The sequence below is a fragment of the Pelodiscus sinensis genome, chromosome 22 (genome assembly GCF_052426305.1).
Source record: "Pelodiscus sinensis isolate ZL-2025 chromosome 22, ASM5242630v1, whole genome shotgun sequence".
Classification (NCBI taxonomy): domain Eukaryota; kingdom Metazoa; phylum Chordata; order Testudines; family Trionychidae; genus Pelodiscus; species Pelodiscus sinensis.
The window spans coordinates 2561333-2579489 of NC_143073.1; the positions used below are offsets into that span (position 1 = coordinate 2561333).

At 60.5% G+C, this 18157-nt stretch overlaps 3 protein-coding genes across 13 annotated transcripts in view; 1 reads left to right on the forward strand and 2 right to left on the reverse strand.

The window, feature by feature from the left end:
- Positions 1-2659: 2659 nt before the first annotated feature.
- CFAP141 (cilia and flagella associated protein 141) lies at positions 2660-5429 on the reverse strand. The gene is made up of 4 exons (XM_075907572.2): positions 5274-5429; positions 4466-4506; positions 3474-3603; positions 2660-2925 (listed from the first exon to the last, which is right to left on the reverse strand). Exons 1-4 carry the CDS (start codon positions 5349-5351, stop codon positions 2824-2826), a joined length of 351 nt encoding a protein of 116 aa, XP_075763687.1. The 5' UTR covers positions 5352-5429; the 3' UTR covers positions 2660-2823.
- Positions 5430-7683: 2254 nt separating this feature from the next.
- On the reverse strand, positions 7684-13380 carry LTAP1 (lipid transport auxiliary protein 1). The gene is made up of 7 exons (XM_075907571.2): positions 13225-13380; positions 11936-12037; positions 10947-11064; positions 9646-9699; positions 8810-8976; positions 8601-8659; positions 7684-8034 (listed from the first exon to the last, which is right to left on the reverse strand). Exons 1-7 carry the CDS (start codon positions 13291-13293, stop codon positions 7836-7838), a joined length of 768 nt encoding a protein of 255 aa, XP_075763686.1. The 5' UTR covers positions 13294-13380; the 3' UTR covers positions 7684-7835.
- An 82-nt stretch (positions 13381-13462) lies between these two features.
- Positions 13463-18157, forward strand: part of UBAP2L (ubiquitin associated protein 2 like) — a 45203-nt gene continuing 40508 nt past the window's right edge. For all 11 annotated transcript variants that reach the window (XM_089772624.1, XM_089772626.1, XM_089772629.1 and 8 more), the window contains exon 1: positions 13463-13581. The gene's annotated coding sequence lies outside the window, so the exon portion shown is untranslated. The remainder of the gene's footprint in view (positions 13582-18157) is intronic.

The following is an 18157-nucleotide window of genomic DNA, read 5'->3' on the forward strand; positions in this document are numbered from 1 at the left end:
GAGGAGGAGACAGGAAATGCAGAGCCCCAGGCCCGGATCCCCCTGCCCTGCCCCCCATGCGGTGAGGGGGCAAAGCCAGGCTGGGGACACGGTAGGGCGCGGCAGGGCAGGGGACAAGGGGGGCAGACGGGGCAGCCCAGCCCGGGCGGGGGGAGGGTCTCTGGGCAGGGGGGCACCGCATGGGCCCTGGCGCGTGTCCCTGGGGCTGATCTGATGGGAGCTGACAGCCGCGCTAATGAAAGGCCCCTCCTGGGAGCGTGCGGCCCCCGCGCAGCCTGTCAATACGCTGAGCAGGCGGGCGCTGACGGCCCCTCGGGCGGGGAGCCGCCAAGGTCGGGCCGGGGGGCGGGGCTCCGCGCCGTGTCCGGGCGTGGGGGCACCGAAGCCAAGGGCAAAGCCCGGGCCCCGGGGCGGGCGGTGTCGGGGCCCGGCAGAGCGGGGGGCAGGCCGCCCTGGGGTGACCCCTCAGGACCACGTGTTGGGGGCCTGGCCCCGAGCGAGAGCAACGTCCGTTGCCCTCTGCCCCCATCCCCCACCCAGGGCCAGGGGGTGAACAGCTGATCAGCTCCGCAGGGTCCGGCCCCTTGCCCGCGGGGCTGGGCAAAGGCAGCACCCCCGGCTCAGCCCTGCCCCGAGCCTGTGGCCAGGGGTGTCGCGTGAGGCCTGGCGGTGCCGCTCCATGGACTCTCTGGTGCCCCCGCACTGGTCGCGCCCACCCCAAACCCAGGCTGCGGGCCAAGCCCCCCCAGTGCCATGCTGGGCCTGTGAGCCACTGGCAGGCATGGGGAGCAGGGTGCCCCCCGGCCCCGGATGAGTGTCCTCAGGGGCGCTAGGCCTTGTTCCCCCATTGGCAGGCCCCCACCCTGCCTCAGTTGGCCCCTCAGGTCTCTGCAGCACAACCTGCCCCTCCCGGCTGCTCTGGGCTGAGCCGGGCCCCAGGATGTGTCGGGGGGGGCAGCTGCTGGGGGGTGACCGAAGGGACTGGCGCTCACCTTGGCGTGTAAAGGGGCATCGCACGAGGGAGCAGATTTGTAATTAGCCCCCGGAACGATGCCCGGGGCTGGGCTGTCCCGGCCTGGCCTGCTGCGTCCAGCCGGGCTGGTCTGCGAAAGGGGGTGTCTGCCCCGGCCGGGCCAGCTGATCGCTCGGGAGCCTCCTGGCCTCAGACTGGCCGAATCGGCGCGTCCCTGGACAGGGCAGGGAACCCCCGGGGAGCAGCCGGGCGGGGGAAGGGGCAGACCCAGCAGCCGGGCGCAGGCCGAGCGATCAGCAGCGCTAAATACTGACGCCCCCCTTCGTTATCTGCCCTTTCCAGCGGGGGCCCTGGGCCGGCTCGGGGGGGCTGCTGGGACGGGTCCCGGCTGGCAGGTGTGAGCCTGCGTGGAGGGGTGTTCGTGGTTGCCGCACTGGAGAGCTTCGTGGGTGGGGTGAGGGGGCAGATGGGGATCCCCTTGCTCCCCCCCCCCTGACAGCGCTGTCTGGCATCTCCTGCCCCAGCCAGTGCCCCCAGGGCCGGGCCGGGCGCTCCAGGGCTGGCGTGAGGTGGGGCCGCGCCGGCTTGCGTGAGCCTGTGGCACCTGGGCGTGCGGCTCTCCCCAGGGAGCGTGAGTGCACACGCGTGTGTGCTTGTGTCATGTGCCCAGACACGCTGCCTCTCGTGCCGGACCCTCCCCTCCCCGCTCCCACCCCATCCCTCCAGCCAGCGGCTGCCGGGCCCGATCCCTTCCCTTAGCCGAGGCCTCCTGGGGCGGGGGATTCCTTGGGCACCGGCTGGGGGTGCGGCTGCCTTGCCCTTGGCCTGGGCAGCGGCTCCCCGCAGCTCTAGCTAAGCCCACCCCACGCTGGCATGTCCCGGACAGGCCCCCCAGTCTCTCCGCCCAGCGCATGAACCCACTTGGCCACCGGGTGTCACCCACGCGTCACCGCTGGGACGGGCGCCCCCCAGTGGCTGCAGTCGCAACTTGCTACCTGGTGCCAAGGAGCCTCCTGGAATTCCCTTTGCCGGGGCTCCTGGGTTCTGTCCTGGCTTGGGTAGGGGAGTGCGATCTAGTGGTTAGGGCAGGCTGGGAGCCAGGACTCCAGGGCTCTATTCCCAGCTTGGAGGGGGCTGCTGGTTACAGCGCGAGGAGATGGGGGCCAGGACTCCTGGGTTTTGTCCTGGCTTGGGGAGGGGAGTGCGGTCTAGTGGTTAGAGCAGGGGAGGTGGCTGGGGTCAGGACTCCTGAGTTCTGTCCCCAGCTCAGGGTGAGGCGTGGAGACCAGGACTCCTGGGTTCTCTCAAGAGCTCTGGGAGGGGATTGGGGTTCAGTGGTTACAGTGGGGGGCTGGGGGCCAATGCTCCTGGGGTCTGTCCCTGGCTCGGAGGGGAGTGGGGTCTAGTGGTTAGGGCAGGCTGGGCACCAAGGCTCTTCTATACCCAGCTGTGCCACTAACTTGCTGTGACATCTTGGTGCAAGATCCTTCTGTGGCCCTGTGCCTCAGTTTCCCCATGAGGCAGTGCTGATAACGCTGCTGCCAGGGCGCTGGAAAGCTCCAGGCCCAAAGGGCTGTGTGACCCGGGGTGGGGGGCAAAGACAGGGCCTACGAAATGTCTCCTGTTGCGTCCCCCCTCACATCTCTCTCCAGAGCCTCAGGCTACTCTGCGTTGCTCAACACTTTAATACGCCCGGGCGCCTTCGACAGCAGCAGCCCGTCTGGCCCGTGGGGAAGGCCGGCGTCTCTGGGGCTGGCCAGCTGCAGGCCTGCGCGTCTCACGCCGCGGTCCCAGGGAGCCCTGGGCTGCAGGGGGCGTTGGCAGAGGTGCTGCTCCCCAGAGCTGGGCGCTCACAGCCTCTCCGCGTAGAAAGACTTGCCCTGGCGGTTCAGCTCCTGCTGGTGCTGCAGGTGCTCGCGCTGGAGGAGGCAGCGCAGGGCCGCACGCCGGACCTGGGGGGAGCCCCAGAGCTGTGTGAGTGGCCCCCCCGCGCTGCCTGCCTGGCCCCTTCGCCTGCACAGGCCACTCAACCCCCCCGGCGGGAAGGAGACGGGCCCGGTTCCCCCCCCACCGGGGCTGCAGCTGAGCCTGCACTGGGGATCCCCCTTCGCACTGCAGCTGTCTGGACCCCGCTGGCGCTTGCCAGGTGGGGCGGGGGCCCAGAGGGGCCCTTTCCCTCCCCCGGGATAGGCCCGCTCTGCGGGATGGTGGATGCACAGGCAGCAGGTTGGGCTCTCAGGCCGCTGGCTCGGGGGCCTTTCCCCCATGGCTTACAAAGTCCACCCGCCCCCGGCCCTGATCCCACCCCCCAGGAGCCAACTCCTGCCCCGCTGGGCCAGAGGCTGGGGCAGCCAAGGGAGTGGGTGGAGCTGGGGGATCTCCGCCAGCCCCAGTCTCACGGTGCCCAGCTGGTGCGAGAGGCTCCCAGCCCGGTGGTGGCTGGGCTGTCCAGGGGCCAGGCTCCCCCCGGCCCGGCACCCGCCGCTCTGCCCGGCCTTACCATCACCAGCGCCTGGTGGGCGAAGCTCAGCTCCTCGGCGACGCCGGCCCGCAGGTTCTGGCAGGACTTCACCAGCACCCGGTTCTCCAGCTTCTCCCTCTGCACACAGAGCACCGTGCCCCACGCCCAGCTGTGGGCGAGACGCCAGGGGCTGAGACGGGCGCCCGGCAGCGCCCGCCCCAGCTCTGTTCAGAGGGGCATGGCGCGGGGGGGGGGGCCGGTACAGCCATCAGCCCCGGCCTATGCCCACTGCGCCTCCTTGCTGCTGTCCATGGGCAGGATCAAGGGTGCGGGGGAGGTCCCTGCCCTCGGGGCGGGGGGGAGGGAGGAGGAGCCCAAATGGACTTAAAACCAATGATTAAGGGTAATAGCAGCAGTGGCCACACCCAGCCCGGACCCAGCGGCTCCCTTCTCCCTCCGGGCGCTGCCCCGGGCTGGCCATCCGCTTCCTCCAGCTGCCCCCAGCCAGGGAGAGAGACGCTCCCCTTGTTAGCCCTGCCCTGTTCGCTCCTGCCAAGAAGTGGGGTGTGACCCCCTACTGGGGGTGGGGTCAGGACATGAGTGGGTGGGAGGGCTCGGGAGTGTGGCTTGGACCAGCCCAGCCCCCCTGCATGAGCAGGCAGGCGGCAGGGGGTCTTAGGCCTGCCTCGGGCAGTGTTCCCTGGAAGCTGAGTGTTTGGGCACTCAGCCAGCAGGGTGTGGTGGTGCACAGCTGGACATGCCTCTGTGCACTGAACAAAAGTTATTCCACACATGGATGGAAAAATTCAGAGGCCACCCCATGAGGGTGGGCAGCAGGGGGCTCAGGCTGGTCCTGCGCATGCGGGGAGGCCCTGGGGTGGTGGACGGAGTGGGGACTTGTGTGGGAAGGCCAAGGTCATCGGGCTGCCCCACTGCAGCCCTCCCTCCCTCGCTCTGCAGCCAGGCATGCAGGGCGCTCCTATCCCCAGAGGGGCCTTCCAGCCGAGTAACCCAGAGCACAAACCCGCTACCTTTTAACCAGCTTCTCGTAGTCTAGCGCCTTCTTCGTCAGCTGCAAGCAGAACCCAGGCTCAGCCTCTGCCCGGCTCCCACGGCTGCCCGGCCGGCCCCGCAGCTGGGAGGCAGAACCCCCCGGCCCCAGCGAGGGAAAGGGGGGTCTCCCATTTCGGGCAGGGAAGCAGGGCTGAGGGAGCTCTGCGGGGGGCGCTCTCCACGCCCGGGGAGGGCAGGGCTCGGTGTGGGGCGATCGGGTACCCGCGCTCAGGACTGGGGTACGAGGAGAGGAAACCGGGGCTCCGGCCGTGGGCAGAACCTAGCCCTGGGGAAGGTGGTAGGACACCAGCCTCTTCCCTCTACGACACTGGTGAGCCCCGCACCCCACAGCCCCCTGGACTCCTGTCACCCAGGGGGCCCACAGGCCTTAAGGAGGCCCAGTTTGGCCTTCCCAGGCCGCCCCCTTCCCCTCCACTGTTCTGAGAGAGCAGGGGCTGCCCTCCTGCCCATCCCCAGGGCCCTGGCTCCATGACCCCCCCCCACGCTCTGGCTGCCTTCCTCTGCCCCTCCCCAGGTCCTAGCTCCATGCCCTGCCCCCCACCTGCTGTAACTCTGGCTGCTCCCCCACAGGGCCCTGGCTCCATGACCCACTCCCCCACCTTTCCCAACAACCCCCTCCACGCTCTGGCTCCCTTCCTGCCTCCCTCTGCCCCCCCCATCCTAGCTTCATGCCCTGCCCCCCTCCGTACCTCCAGCTGCTCCCCCCGGGCCCCGGCTCCATGCCTCAACGACCCCCTGCCCCCCCGGCCCCCCTTCCAGCCCTACCTCCTCCTCCCGCAGGAGTTGCTGCAGCGAGGGGGTATTGCTGCTCTTGCCCTTGGCCTTTTCCCCGCCAGGTGCCATTGTCCCGGGGCAGGGGGTGCCCTGTGGTGGCCGCTGCGCTGCCGTTGGGCTCCCTGGTCACCATGGCAGCAGCCCGCGCTCTAGAACTGAGACGCAGAGGGAGGCCCCGCCTGGTGAGCCTCGCTGCCTGGCAGAGATCCGGTGCCCGGCCACAGGGGCTGGCCAGGAGCTGCGGGGTCCCCCACTCAGTGAAAGGACAAGGACAGAGGAACCCGCCCCGCACCTCTTCCGGTCTCTTGCAGCAGCTCCGGGGCCCACTGCCCTAGAACCATCCCTCCCGCTGCCGCAGGGAGCCAGCTTCACCCGCCCCGGCCGGACCCTGCCGAGTTGGGAAAGGGGCCCCCTTTGCCAGTGAAAGTCCCCAAGGGCAGGCTCCTGGCGGAGCAGGTGCAGTGGCCGTGCCACACGCAGTGCACAGGCACACGGCAGAGCCGCTCCCTGCCCTGGCCAGGACGCAGGCCTGTCACACCCAGCGAGCGCAAGGGCCGCAGAGACTAATGGTTACTGCGATCCCCAAACGGGTCAGCCACAGCTGGACCGACTGAAGGGCTTTGTGGCAGTTGGCAAACTACCTGGGGACCGCACCCAAAGGCGCCAGCCGACGGACGGTGGGTGCCACCTTTCCCTGCAGTGGAGGCTCGGGCCTTTGGGTCCCAGCAAGCTCTGCTGCACCTCACCCGCCTGTGGACCCCAAGCTCTCTGCACTGGCTGTGGGGGGGGCTGGACTCAGGGACGGCCTGCGCTGGCCAGTGCAGTGAGCACCACGTGGCCTGCACACGCCCTGAGAGCCTGAATTCCCCCAGGCCCGCAGGAGCTAGGCGCGCCCTAAGCCCTAGCATGCAGCCCTGGAAAGGTACGAAGAGCCCGGCTTGCAGCTCAAAGGCCCATACCCAACGGCGCTGCCCTCCCCTCGCTGGCAGCAGAGCGGTGGAAGGCAGGAAATACAGCACAGCAGCACCGGGCTGTGGCCAAGGAATCTCAGGGGGTGCCCCCAAGTCACCCCAGCCCTTGCAGGCTGCCAGCCCCTGGTGCTGCTTCATCCTCACGTGCCCACAGCGCAAGGCCTGGAGGCTTGAGACGCCAGAGTCACCAAAAACCAACCGCCCCCCTCCGAGCCAGGGCTCCCTTCCTCCCCAAGAGGGGGTGCAGGGAACGGGAGAGGGAGCCAGACCCCAGGTCTTCCCACCACAGCTCTGCGACCCACACGCTGTAGGATGCCTGGCAAGGTGCTCCCCACCTACAAAACAAGAGCCCCTGCCCCTTCTCTGCTTCAGAGCCACCGCCGCCTGTCCCCAGGGATCAGACCCCCGCAGCAGCCAGGCCAAGGCTCCAGCTGTCGAGCGCTGCATATGCAGCCCCGGAACAGGGTGTGTGTGCGTGTGTGGCTGGGTGTCTCTCTTCCGCGTCGCTAGCCAGCAAGAGCACGCAGCTTCCTCTGGGGACGTTCCTTTTATTAAACAGCAATTTAAAAAGAGAGTAGGCCTGAGAGCCAGGGCAGGCCCCGGCCAAGCCCAGGGGACCTGCCCGCAGCATATGCAGCCTGCAGGGGAACTGCCCAGCCTGGGAGCTGCTCCTTCTCCAGCCCCTTCCCTCAGAGGCCTGGGGGAGTGGAGGGAGTCCATGGCAAATGGCACATGAGGCGCTGGTGAGAGGGAGGGACCAGGGGAAGTTGTCACCCAGCTGGAGGGTGTGCGAGACTGTGAGCAGCAGCTGCCGCAATCCTGCCAAGGGGACAGGCTGCCCTCACCCCCCAAGAGCAGGCATCCCCCGCCCCCGGAGAACAAGGCTACAGGGTATTAGCGTCTCACTTTACTGTCTCCTGGGGTTTAAACAGGCTCAAGGTATCAGTCCCCCCGGCCCAAGTCTAACGGGCAATTCAAGTGCAACAGGCTGGCAACGAGCAGGGATGGGAGGAGGAGATGGGACCCAAGGCCCCTGGCTGCAGAGAGAATGAACCCCCCGAGGCATCGATCCTTTGGACAGACCAGCCAGCAGCTCTATGGAGGGACTGAAACCACCACTGGCTGGGCCCACAAGCCGGGGCTGGGAGCGATGGAGTCCTGGCAGCGTGAATGGAGCCGTCGCATCGCGGTCAGGCGCAGCGTCTCTCACAAATACGCTAAAGCTACTCAAACGGTCTGGTCACAGGGCTAGGGGCTCCTGAGACACACCGGCCACGGAAAAGGGACTGAGTCTGCAACCTCGAGAGCCCGACCACAAGGCCCATGCTGGCTGCTGGTCCTCTCCCTGCTCTGCAGCCTGGACGCAGCTTTGGAGAGGGCCTCCTGCCCTGTGGCCAGGTCCTCCAGCCATTATCTCGCAGTTCAATCCAACTCCATGCAGCAGTGAGCAAGCCACAAGGCCAGTAGCTCCCACCGTCCCGAGCTGCCTGGCCCCGGACTGTTGCCGAAAGCCCCCAGTGACTTGCCCCACCCAGCGAGGGCTCTGGGTGGCAGGCCCCAGGAGCAGTGCTCCCGCCGCAGCTCACAGGGTGCTCTCCAGTGTGTTGTAGTTGTCCTTGAAGCTCTTCAGCTCCAGGAAGTGTTTGGCACGTTTGCTCTTCTGGCTGGAAGGCAGGTAGGTGACCTGGATCGTGGCTGGGTTGGAGACCTCAGGTGAGAGCGTGAGGTCCTTCGCGGCTGACTGGTGCTGCCTCTGGCTGCTGCCTCCTCGCGCTTTGATACTGGGGAGAAAAAGGGGAGGGTACTGAATCCACCGGGAGCAGAGAGCCGCGCTTCCTGCTCAAACAGAGACTGCAAGGAGCCCAGTGGAATGTGCCACTCAGTGAAGTCTATGGGGGTAGGTCCAGCCCAGTGTGGTCAGGGACACGCAGGGGCAGGGCTGCATGAACAGCAGAAGGAAACAGACCAGAAGCCATGGCGGCTGCTCCGGGTTGCAGGCCCCAGGTCACTCCTAAACCGGGACGGAACTGCCAGTTCTGAGGCATGGGTCTCAAGTGACGTCTTCCCTGGCAGCCTGCCTGCCATCCTGCCAAAGCAACGAAAGAACCAGGAACGCTGGGTTGGGCTTGTTTTGGGGGCCTTCTTAAAGGGGACACTTCTTAGTCCATCAGGTTTTGGCCTCTGCCTTCTCAGGCCCTGTACTGACACAGCCAGCTGCACACAGCTGGGAACCTTACACTGCACAATTTCACCAACCACAGCTCCCTCCGCCTGGCTGCCATGCAGACCAAGGCCTGGGCATTAAACACCCGCATTGTGTTACGTGCCCAAGGCCAGTGAAACTTACATGTTTGCTAGCTCAGTCAGTGCACCTTGGTACTTCAGATACTCCGTCTTGCCAAAGACCTGAACACAAACACAAGAGCATCTTACAGACCCTGGACTCCCGGTGGGCACGTCCCTCGGTCCCGCGCACGGCAGCGGGCAGAACAGAGCGGAACTGGGCGCAAGGCCTGGCTCCAGGAAAGACCGAAGAGAAGATCCGCTGACACTCACCCCTGTCCCGTAGCGTGCAACATCATAGCCATCCAAGAGGGTGTCAATCAAGCTTTTGCGGATGCTTTTGAACGGAGTGCTGGAATTTCTCAGCTCCAACAGGTAAGCATGGAAATTCTTTCCTATTAAGGCCTGGGGGTGTCGGCCTTCTGTGTAAAATGGGATCTCTGGAAAACCAAAGTGACACAATGCTGCCAGTGACGGGCTGGGGAGAGTGAGAGCCAAAGTCCCAAACCAGCCAACCAACTCCTCTGCCGGCAGCTCTGCCTTTCTGAGGGAGGCACCATCCAGCAGAGACCAGGTTCTTGCCGCAGGCAGAGAGAATGAAGCTGGGATACAGAGTACAGCAAATCACTGCACCAAAAGGGAGCACGGGAAAGAGACTTTACAGCTAAAATCTGAAGAAGCCTTTACTACTTTGGGGAGTCTCAGAATATCAAGGCCAAGTATCCCCACCTGGGAGCCCCCTCCCGATAGCGACACACAAGCGTGCAGGGTCCGTTTGGAGAGCCGGGCAGCGTGCTATTGAAGGAATGGCTACTGTTCTGCTACGTTCTGTATCTGACTCTCCTTGGACACTGACTGACCCGATCAGATAACTGCTACTTCGCTTTATTTGGGTCACTTACTGGTTTTCATGTTCTAGCACGGAAGTTCTCAACCTTTTCCTTTTGGAAACATCTCCACCCCATTTCCTTAGCTGGGAACCCCTCGCACTTAGAAATATGGTTGCAGCCCCCAGGCCAAGAACCTTGTACCAGCACAAAGCTCTGGGCCCAGGCTCCAGGGGCAAATCCCCAACCCACCGAGCTGCCCATCTAAAGGCTCTTTCTTACCAGATGCTCTGATTGCGTCCAGTGCCTTCATTCTGTACAAGTAGTTATAGCAACCTGGAAAAGACAATGCGCACGCTGAGGCCCACATGGTCTGGAGAAAGCAAACACACACACACCAGCAAGCTGGCACAACTGGGGGCTGCGTGAACAGGAGATTACCCTGTTGAGCTTTCCAGCGGGCAACGCGGCTAGCCCCGTGCAAATCGCAGAACGACACTAATCCGATTATGCAGCACGAATGGGAACCGACACTCAGTTTCCTTTGTCTAGGGGTTTCTGGTCTGCTTGGTGAGAAAGATAAAGTCTGGAGTGTCAGAGCAGAGGTGGCCCGCACAGCTATACACCATAGGGCAGGGGTGGGCAAAAGGGCCTCTGTGGGCCAGATCCGGCCTGCCAAGTGGGTTGATCCGGCCCGCGGAGGTCCTGCCACTCCCCCGTTCCCAGACCAATCAGGGCCTAGGGACTGGGTAGTGCACCGTGCTTAGAGTCAACCCTGGCAGCTGACTAACTGCTGGAAGCAAGAGACTTCGCGCCTGCCCCCAGGCCAATCAGAACCTGGGGGCAGGGGAAGCACACGAGTCTCCTCCCTCCCTCCCTGCAAGGGGCTCAGCATGTAGAGTCACCCAGCAGCTGGGGGTGTGTTCAAAGTCTCCTCCCACCGCCAGGGGTGTGGGCACCTGTTCAGAACAGTTGACAGTTCTCTCGGGGTGGGACAGGAGCAAAGACTTTACGTGCTCCCCCACCCACAGACCAATCAGGGTCTCTGGGCAGGGAAGCGTCCTGGCCCCACCCCTTCCAGGGTGGCCTGGGACCACTTGAAACATTTCTGAAGTGGCCCCTTCATCAAAAATTATTGCCCACCCCTGCCATAGGGTCTGGCTGCCTCCCACTGCAATATGGTAGAGGGGAACCACCACCCCTTACAGGTTATTCCCCAGCTTGAACAGAAAAAACGAGGCAGGCTGCAACCCCATCCCTGACCAAGCAGAGTAACGTGTGGCAGGCTGCATGGCCACCATGCGCACCCAGCCACAGTGCCCCCTGCACCTCAGGGAAGGACTGTGGTCACAGCAGTACTGCAGTGGCCACAGCAGTACTGCGTGGCCGGAGCAGTATCGGGAAGAGCCTGAGAGGCTCAAAAGCTAGTGATGTAACTTGGTAACTCCCAGATTCTGAGAGCAGCAGCAGGGATGACGGCTGCACTATGGAGGTTGGGAATGGTGCACAGGGAGGCCCTGGATCACCCCCCCGCCCCGTGCTCATTAATAAGTTAGGGTGCATATATTTAGAAAACACAATACATTGACTTCCTGGTGTCTCTAGCTGCAGGAGCCTGGCATCATCCTCCGCTAGCAGTTGGGGTTCGTATTTAATGTCCTGTACCCTCGACAGGCGAATGTCAATCTCCTCTTTTAGGTCCTGTCCAGAGAAGAGAACAACAGCGTCTGACATTTCCAGAGCACCCTCCTTCCCAAAGGGCGCCAAAGCAGTTAGGAATCCCAATAGGCAGAGGCTGTGCTGCACTCACTCCCAGGCAGGGGATGCAGCAATACTTCAACAATACAAAGCAACACTGTGCAACCATTTACTCCAGGAAGCGAAGACTCCCACATGCAAGGAGAATTCCGAGTCTGAGCACAGCTATCCGGCCTGGCGTCCTCTTAAAAGCTACGTCAGCGCAGCTATGGTGCTCAGGGTGCCAAAAAGTCACACCGGAGCTCCTAGTTACAGCAACCTAGCCCCAAGTGGAGGCACAGCTAAGCCAACTGAAGAATGCTTTCACCTGTCACCGGACAGGCGTCGCTCCTCCTGCAATGGAACCTGCCCCCCGTCAGTCACGGCGCTCCAGCTCTACACGGCCATAGCTACAGCACCATAGCGGAGCTGCTGCAGCACACGTAATGTAGAAATGGCTGGCAGAGCTCTCCTTTAGCCAGAACACCACAACTAATGTTTCGACTCTTGCAAAGCACCTCACAGAGTCTTTTAGTCAGAGCACTGATCTTAAGATTTATCAGAAAGCTGGTATCCTCAAGGAACAGGGCATTCCTTAGCTCCGGGCTGGAGCATCGGGTTCAGTATGAATCATAAGGAAAAGGCGTGCCAAGGCCATTTCGTGCAGCGCCTGGGTGTTCCCTGAAGGTTTCCCATCTAAGAACACCTGGCCCTGTTTAGCTTGGGAAACCACTGCAACATACAAAAATAGAAAGCACCAATTCACACTAGGCTTTATGTAAATAAGCAAATTGAAAAGTAGAACCCCATTTCCAGCTAAACCCCACAAACAGACCTTGGGGGCGTGTTGTCCAACCGGCACATGGGGTCCCCGGCGGGACTTCATGGCGAAGCGCATGATCTGTCTTTTCACAAAGATGAACAGCAGCACAAACACCTAGTTAAGGACAGAGAAAGGAAAACCTATTTCAACCCGGTAGAGCCAAAAATACTCACCACAGAGGCCACCTGCCATGCCTGCCCTGGAGACCCTGTCTCCCCCCATCTGCAATGATTTCTGCCTACTAGGGATGTAATAGTACAGTTGATTAACGGATGAACTGATATGCAAAACCTTACAGGCTAATGCTATAGACTACACGCATTTCTCCTCCTGCCCCACTAGTACATTTTTTAGCAGGGTGGCCAGCAGCCTGTCTCAGTCCTGGCTTGCGACCCCTGCTGCGGCTCTGTAGTTATAGGGTTATTAGGAAATAGGAGGGCAAGCAGCCCGGCTTAGTTCCAACTCACGCTGGTCCAGGAGCTCAGACACCCACCTTGCCCCAGAGAGGGGCTGCTGGCACCCCTGTGTCAGAGGCAGCAGCACGGGGTGACAGGCAGCTGGTCTGTGAGGGGACCTGGTTTTTGAACTGGCTCTGCTCGGGGACCAGCTCTGATGCAGCGGCAGCAGCGCGGAGCGGCAGGGGACTTTTTGCGAGTGGGACTGCTGGCCCCACCCCCGGGGACTACAGAATAATCGAGTAACCGATAAGAATTCACTCGACTATTCAGTTAACCGACATCGAACATCCCTAACGCTTGCAGCTGCCGATACTCTCCCACAGCTGATCTTTGCAGCTCCAGTGTGACAAGTCTCTGGCTGGCCAGAGGCATCGGGGAGAGCTGAGAGGCACAATCGCGGCTCCCTCCCTGCATTTCAGCACACGTGGAGCCGGAGTGCGCCGCCTGCAAGAGCCATTTCTGAGCACCCGCCCCACACACACACACTTCCTCTGGGGGGATAGCGGAGAGATGGCAGCTTCTCCCCCCCAGGCTCCCCCCCCGCCCCCCAGGCTCTCCCCCCCCCCCCCGGGATCCCCCCAGGCTCTCCCCCCCCCGCCCCCGGGATCCCCCCGCCCCCTACGGCTCGAGCCCCCACCCCCGGGATCCCCCCCGCCCCCCCCGCCCCGAGCCCCCACCCCCGGGATCCCCCCCCAGGGGCTCCCCCCCCCCCCGCCCCCGGGATCCCCCCAGGCTCTCCCCCCCCCGCCCCCGGGACCCCCCCCGCCCCCTACGGCTCGAGCCCCCACCCCCGGGATCCCCCCCCAGGGGCTCCCCCCCCCCCCCGGCGGGCCGCGCGCTCACCAGGCTGCCGTAGGCCATGACCAGCACCACGTTGACCCCCGAGAGCCAGTTGCTGCCGGACGCCGCCATCCCCGGCCCGGCCCGGGGCCCCGCAACAACATGGCGGCCGCTGAGGCCGCCGTGCGCCACCGTCACGTGCCACGGGGCGGGCGGGAAGGCCGGGCGGGCGGGGCGCGCCGGGCCCCACGTGACGCGGCGCCGGCCACAGAGAGGCGCGCGGCGGCGCCACGTGACGGGAGGCGGCCCGGCCGGGATCACGTGCCGGGCGCGGGCTGAGGCCGGCACGGCCCCGCCCCCGCCCGGGTCACGTGATGGGGCGGGCGCCGCTGGGTAGTTGTCAGTGTGGTGGAGACTCAGGTAAAGTTGGCAACGCGGAGGCGCGGCGGCCCCGGTACCTGCGCGCGGCCCCTTTAAATCCGGCCCGGCGCGGGAGGGGCCCGCCCCCGGCGCGCGGCGGCAGCGGGGCCGCGGCCTGAGGGGGGCGGCGCCGGCCCCCCCCGCCCGGATCCGGGGCCGCGCGGCGGGTTTTGTTTACGGTCGGGCTCGCGGCCTAGTGGGCCCGGCCGAAGCCGGGGGCTCGCGTAGCGCGCGCGGCCGGGCCGGGGTGGGGGCGGGGAATGGCGGCGGCGGCCATGAGGGCGGAAGCGGCGCCGCGGCCGGGCCCCCCCCCCCCGCGACCTGCCCCTCCCCCCCCCCGCCGGCCGCCCGCGGGGTGGAGGCGCCCTGGCCTCGGGCCGCGCTTCCTGCGCCTGCCCGGCGTGCGGCGGCAGCGCGCCCCCCGCCCCCCTGCTGGCCGGTCCCTTCCCCCTCCGGGCGCGGGGCTGCCTCGGGGTCCTGCGGGGGGGCCGCTCTGCTCTCGGCCCCGGGGGCGGGATCCCTTTCTGTGCGGTTCCCGGCTGGCCCATTGTCTGCTCGCGGGGCTGCCCGACGGACTGAGGCCTGTGCAGGCCCCTGAGAACTTCCCTGCTGCCTTGCTCGCGCCGTCATTGCCCAGCCGCCTGCCTCGGGGCTGGGCCCTCGCACATAGCGCAACGGTGGATTCGTTTCAGTGCCGCTCCACAGACCGTGTTGTTTTAGGGACACTTCTGACCGCTCCTAGCAATGGGGCAGAGGCTTGTGTCTGGCACCTTTCGCTAAGGTGGGCTCCAAAGGGCTTTACTGATGCTCTAGGCGAGCCAGAGCGCAGCACCGCATCAGCCAGCGCATCTGTGGGCTGAAACTGCCTGAACGGAAGGAATTGATCCAGTGTTGTACACTTCTGTGGTGCTGTGCATCTCCATAGATAACATACCCCCAGCGATTCAGAATACGCTTAGTTTTGGCAGAGCTCGAACTACCATTATGTTCACTGGGACCTGCTGCAACTTGAAATAATATTTAGTGCTTATAGCTGTCTGCATCTCCTGAAGGATCATTCCATTTCATTGGCTTCCATACCAGTTCAGAATCTTGCATTACCGTGTATTTATGGAGCCCTTGAAACAATCTATTCAGAGCTTCCCAGTAAAATAATGTCTGCTAATACTACATTCAGATTTCAATAGTGCTTTGCACTTTGAATATCAAAGCACTTTGCAGAACCTTGTATTTTTTTGCATAACTGAAACGCGCTTGCTGCTTTGCGAGCTGTGCCCTCTGTGCCAGGCTCTTTCCGGTGTGTGTGCTCCCCAGCAGTGCAGAATAATCATTCTAAATACTTTGCCCTCTGTATGCCTTTCATCTGAGACCTCAGAGTCTTTTGCAAATGTTAATTAAGCTTCATGGAGAGGGTGTGAAAATACCATTTCTTTCTAATAGATAGGGAAACTGAGGCTGAGTCATGCTATGACTCCCCTGAAGTCACCCAGGAAAGGCTGGCAGAGCTGGAAATAGAAGCCAGGTCACCTGAATCTGTTTTGTGTTCTGAATGCTTCAGGAAATCAAGCATTTGATTGAGAGATCGCTACTCTACAAATCACACCTAAGCCAGGATTTCTGATTGAACACCTGGATTATTATCAGTCGTACATGTCCCTGCTTCCCTTTTTACTGAAGACTCCAAAATACCTGCTAGCCTGCAGCGACAGGAATCTCTCTTCTACTTGTGAAATGAAAAACAGTGGTAATTAAGTACAGAAAGTGAGAAGGAACTGCAGAGTAAATTAAGTAAAAACATAACGTTAAAATGACAGTCAACTAAATTGCGAGCTCCTTGAGGTAGTATAGTGGTCATGTCCTAACATAACTGTGGAGCACTGTGGCTTTGCCTGATGCTATATAAATATAGTGTTTCTCTTTTTGATGTGTAATTCAGAAGCCAAACTGATTTGCTAATGTTTTTCATTTCTCTAGTTTCTTTCATTCTAGAATCCCAGGGACACGATGGAAGGAAACTTCTATTTATGTAGCATCTTCTTTGAATCATAAGATGCTTTACAATTTAAAAAGAAATATACAGGTGAAATGAGTGACTAAAATACCTGTTTGAAACTTCAGTTAGATTCCAGTCCCTGTTTCTGTCTGTTAGCGTTTCAGGTGTTGACTTCTGGACTAATATTTTGCGTTGTTAATAGTGCTTAACAGTGCTTAACTCCAAAGTGCTGCACAGACTAGAGGATGATCTTGAAGTGAGTTCTTGGTAGGTGGAACCCTGGGCTTATACAGAGCCTCATTAAAGTCTGTGGGGCACTGCACAGATCTTATTGAAGGGTTGGAATCAGAACTTATACTTATCCATAGTTGCTTGCTGAGCTTTCTACCTAGTGGTTATTTAATTCACCACTGAAAAGCTGCTGTGCCAGGACTGGAACATGGCATCTGTTGAAACTACCTAGTAACTACATAAGGGCTGAGGAAAAGAAAGCAATAGAAGCTATCCTATTGGAAACTACAGTTCCCACCTGAGGAAGTGAGGAAACAAATCAACTGAGCCAGACGTATACCCAGAAGCCTCTTGCTACAAGACCGGCCCAACAGAGAAAATAATAGACCACCACTGGCCGTCACCTACGGTCCCCAGCTAAAACCTCTCCAGTGCATCATCAGCGCTCTACAACCCATCCTGGACAATGATCCCTCACTGTCACAGGCCTTGGGAGGCAGGCCAGTCCTCGCCCGCAGGCAACCCACCAACCTGAAGCAAATTCTCACCAGCAACTATTCACCACAGTAACTCCCACTCTGGAACCAATCCCTTTAATAAACCTCGGTGCCAACTCTGCCCACATCTGCACCAACGACACCATCACAGGACCTGACCACATCAGCCACACCGTTACGGGCTCATGCACCTGCACATCTGCCAATGTAATATACGCAACCATCTGCCAGCAATGCCCCTCTGCCATATACATCGGCCCAACTGGACAGTCCCTACGTAAAAGAATAAATGGGCACACATCAGACATCAGGAATAGTAACATACAAAAACCTATAGGAGAACACTTCAGTCTCCCCGGACACACAGTAGCAGATTTAAAAGTAGCCATCCTGCAACAAAAAGACTTCAAGAACAGACTTCAACTGCAGAGCTACAATTCATCTGCAAATTTGATACTATCAGTTTAGGATTAAACGAAGACTGAATGGCTAGCCAACTACAAAAGCAGTTTCTCCTCTCTTGGTGTTCACACCTCCACATCAGCTGCTAGAAGTGGGCCTCATCCTGTCTGTCTGAATTGACCTCATTATCTCTAGCCTTACTCTTGATTGGAACTCTTTCCTTATGCCTGTATACTTATACCTGCCTCTGGAATTTCCACTACATGCATCTGACAAAGTGGGTCTTTGCCCACGAAATCTTATGCTCCAATAAATCTGTTAGTCTAGAAGATGCCACAGGACTACTTCTTGTTCTTTCAGATTCAGACTAACACAGCTACCCCTCTGATAACTATTGGAATTGCAGCTTAAGTTATTGTATGAAATGTGCAGTTAATGCTTCCTTCTGGGCCTGCAGTTGTGATGCCAAATTAGTTTCATAACACAACTTGTGTGTCTGTGAAATACTCAGTAGTGAAATGGCTTTACCAGTGAAGAATAAGTGATGTTGGGGGAAGAATCCAGTGCAGTGTAAGGAGGGCTTGTTAAATACCCTGAGATGGCTTTTTGTTTTCTGACTCCTATTAAAGTTTCTGCAGCACTTTAATGGGGGAGGAAAAACAGAAGCTCTGTGTAGTGCCCCACAGACTTGAGTGAGGCTCTGTGTAGGCCCAGGGTCTGTCTACCGAGAGCTCATTTCAGGATCATCCTCTAGTTTGTGCAACAACTGGCATTAAGCAATATTAAAAATGCAAAATATTAGTCTAGTAGTCTGACGCCTGAAACGTTCTTACTGAGCGACGAACCCCAGAGGTTACTATGCTTGGTATTAGGCAGAGATACTGTTAGAGGCTACTAGCAAATGATCGGGCTTATACATTAGTGGCAAGGATATACGTTCCATGGAAAACCCGACTATTGTCTGAGAAGGGGTTTCAGGTATTGGAAGGGAAGCTAGCTCTTCCAGTCTAAAGGTTGGTTTGAAAGTGAATTTTGCCCTGCACAAACCCACTGCCTGGGCATGAGCGTGCAGTACATTTAATACAGCAAGAAATGCATGTGTTCCTCAGCATTTTTACAGCATTTCACAAACCCTAATCCTCACAGCTACTCTTGTGAGGCAGGTCATCCCCCCCAACCTCCATAAAGTCCATCGTCAGCCTCCTTTGCAGTGAGACCTACGTGACAATGGTTAGGCCCCTTGATGCACTGGAATAAATTGCCTAGGGTGGTTGTGGAATCTTTCTCACTGGAGATATTGAAGAACAGGGAGGACAGACACCTTCAGGGATGGTCTAAACCAGTGGTTCCCAAACTTTTCAGCATCACACCCCTTTTTTGATTTTTGAGAACCCCCACCTCCCCCAAAAAACCCCAGCAAAACTTGTTGAGCAAAAAAAGAAAAGACTGATGG

What these genes read in the sequence shown, in the direction of transcription:
- CFAP141 (XM_075907572.2), bottom strand. Translation starts at nt 5,351, where the DNA reads ATGGCACCTGGCGGGGAAAAGGCCAAGGGCAAGAGCAGCAATACCCCC. An exon ending in AACTCCTGCGGGAGGAGGAG is followed by an intron (nt 4,507 to 5,273) that starts GTAGGGCTGGAA and finishes TTCTGCTTGCAG; the next exon opens with CTGACGAAGAAGGCGCTAGA. An exon ending in CCCACCAGGCGCTGGTGATG is followed by an intron (nt 2,926 to 3,473) that starts GTAAGGCCGGGC and finishes GGCTCCCCCCAG; the next exon opens with GTCCGGCGTGCGGCCCTGCG.
- LTAP1 (XM_075907571.2), bottom strand. Translation starts at nt 13,293, where the DNA reads ATGGCGGCGTCCGGCAGCAACTGGCTCTCGGGGGTCAACGTGGTGCTG. An exon ending in TCATGGCCTACGGCAGCCTG is followed by an intron (nt 12,038 to 13,224) that starts GTGAGCGCGCGG and finishes GTCCTTAACTAG; the next exon opens with GTGTTTGTGCTGCTGTTCAT. An exon ending in AGAGACACCAGGAAGTCAAT is followed by an intron (nt 9,700 to 10,946) that starts GTATTGTGTTTT and finishes TGTCTTTTCCAG; the next exon opens with GTTGCTATAACTACTTGTAC.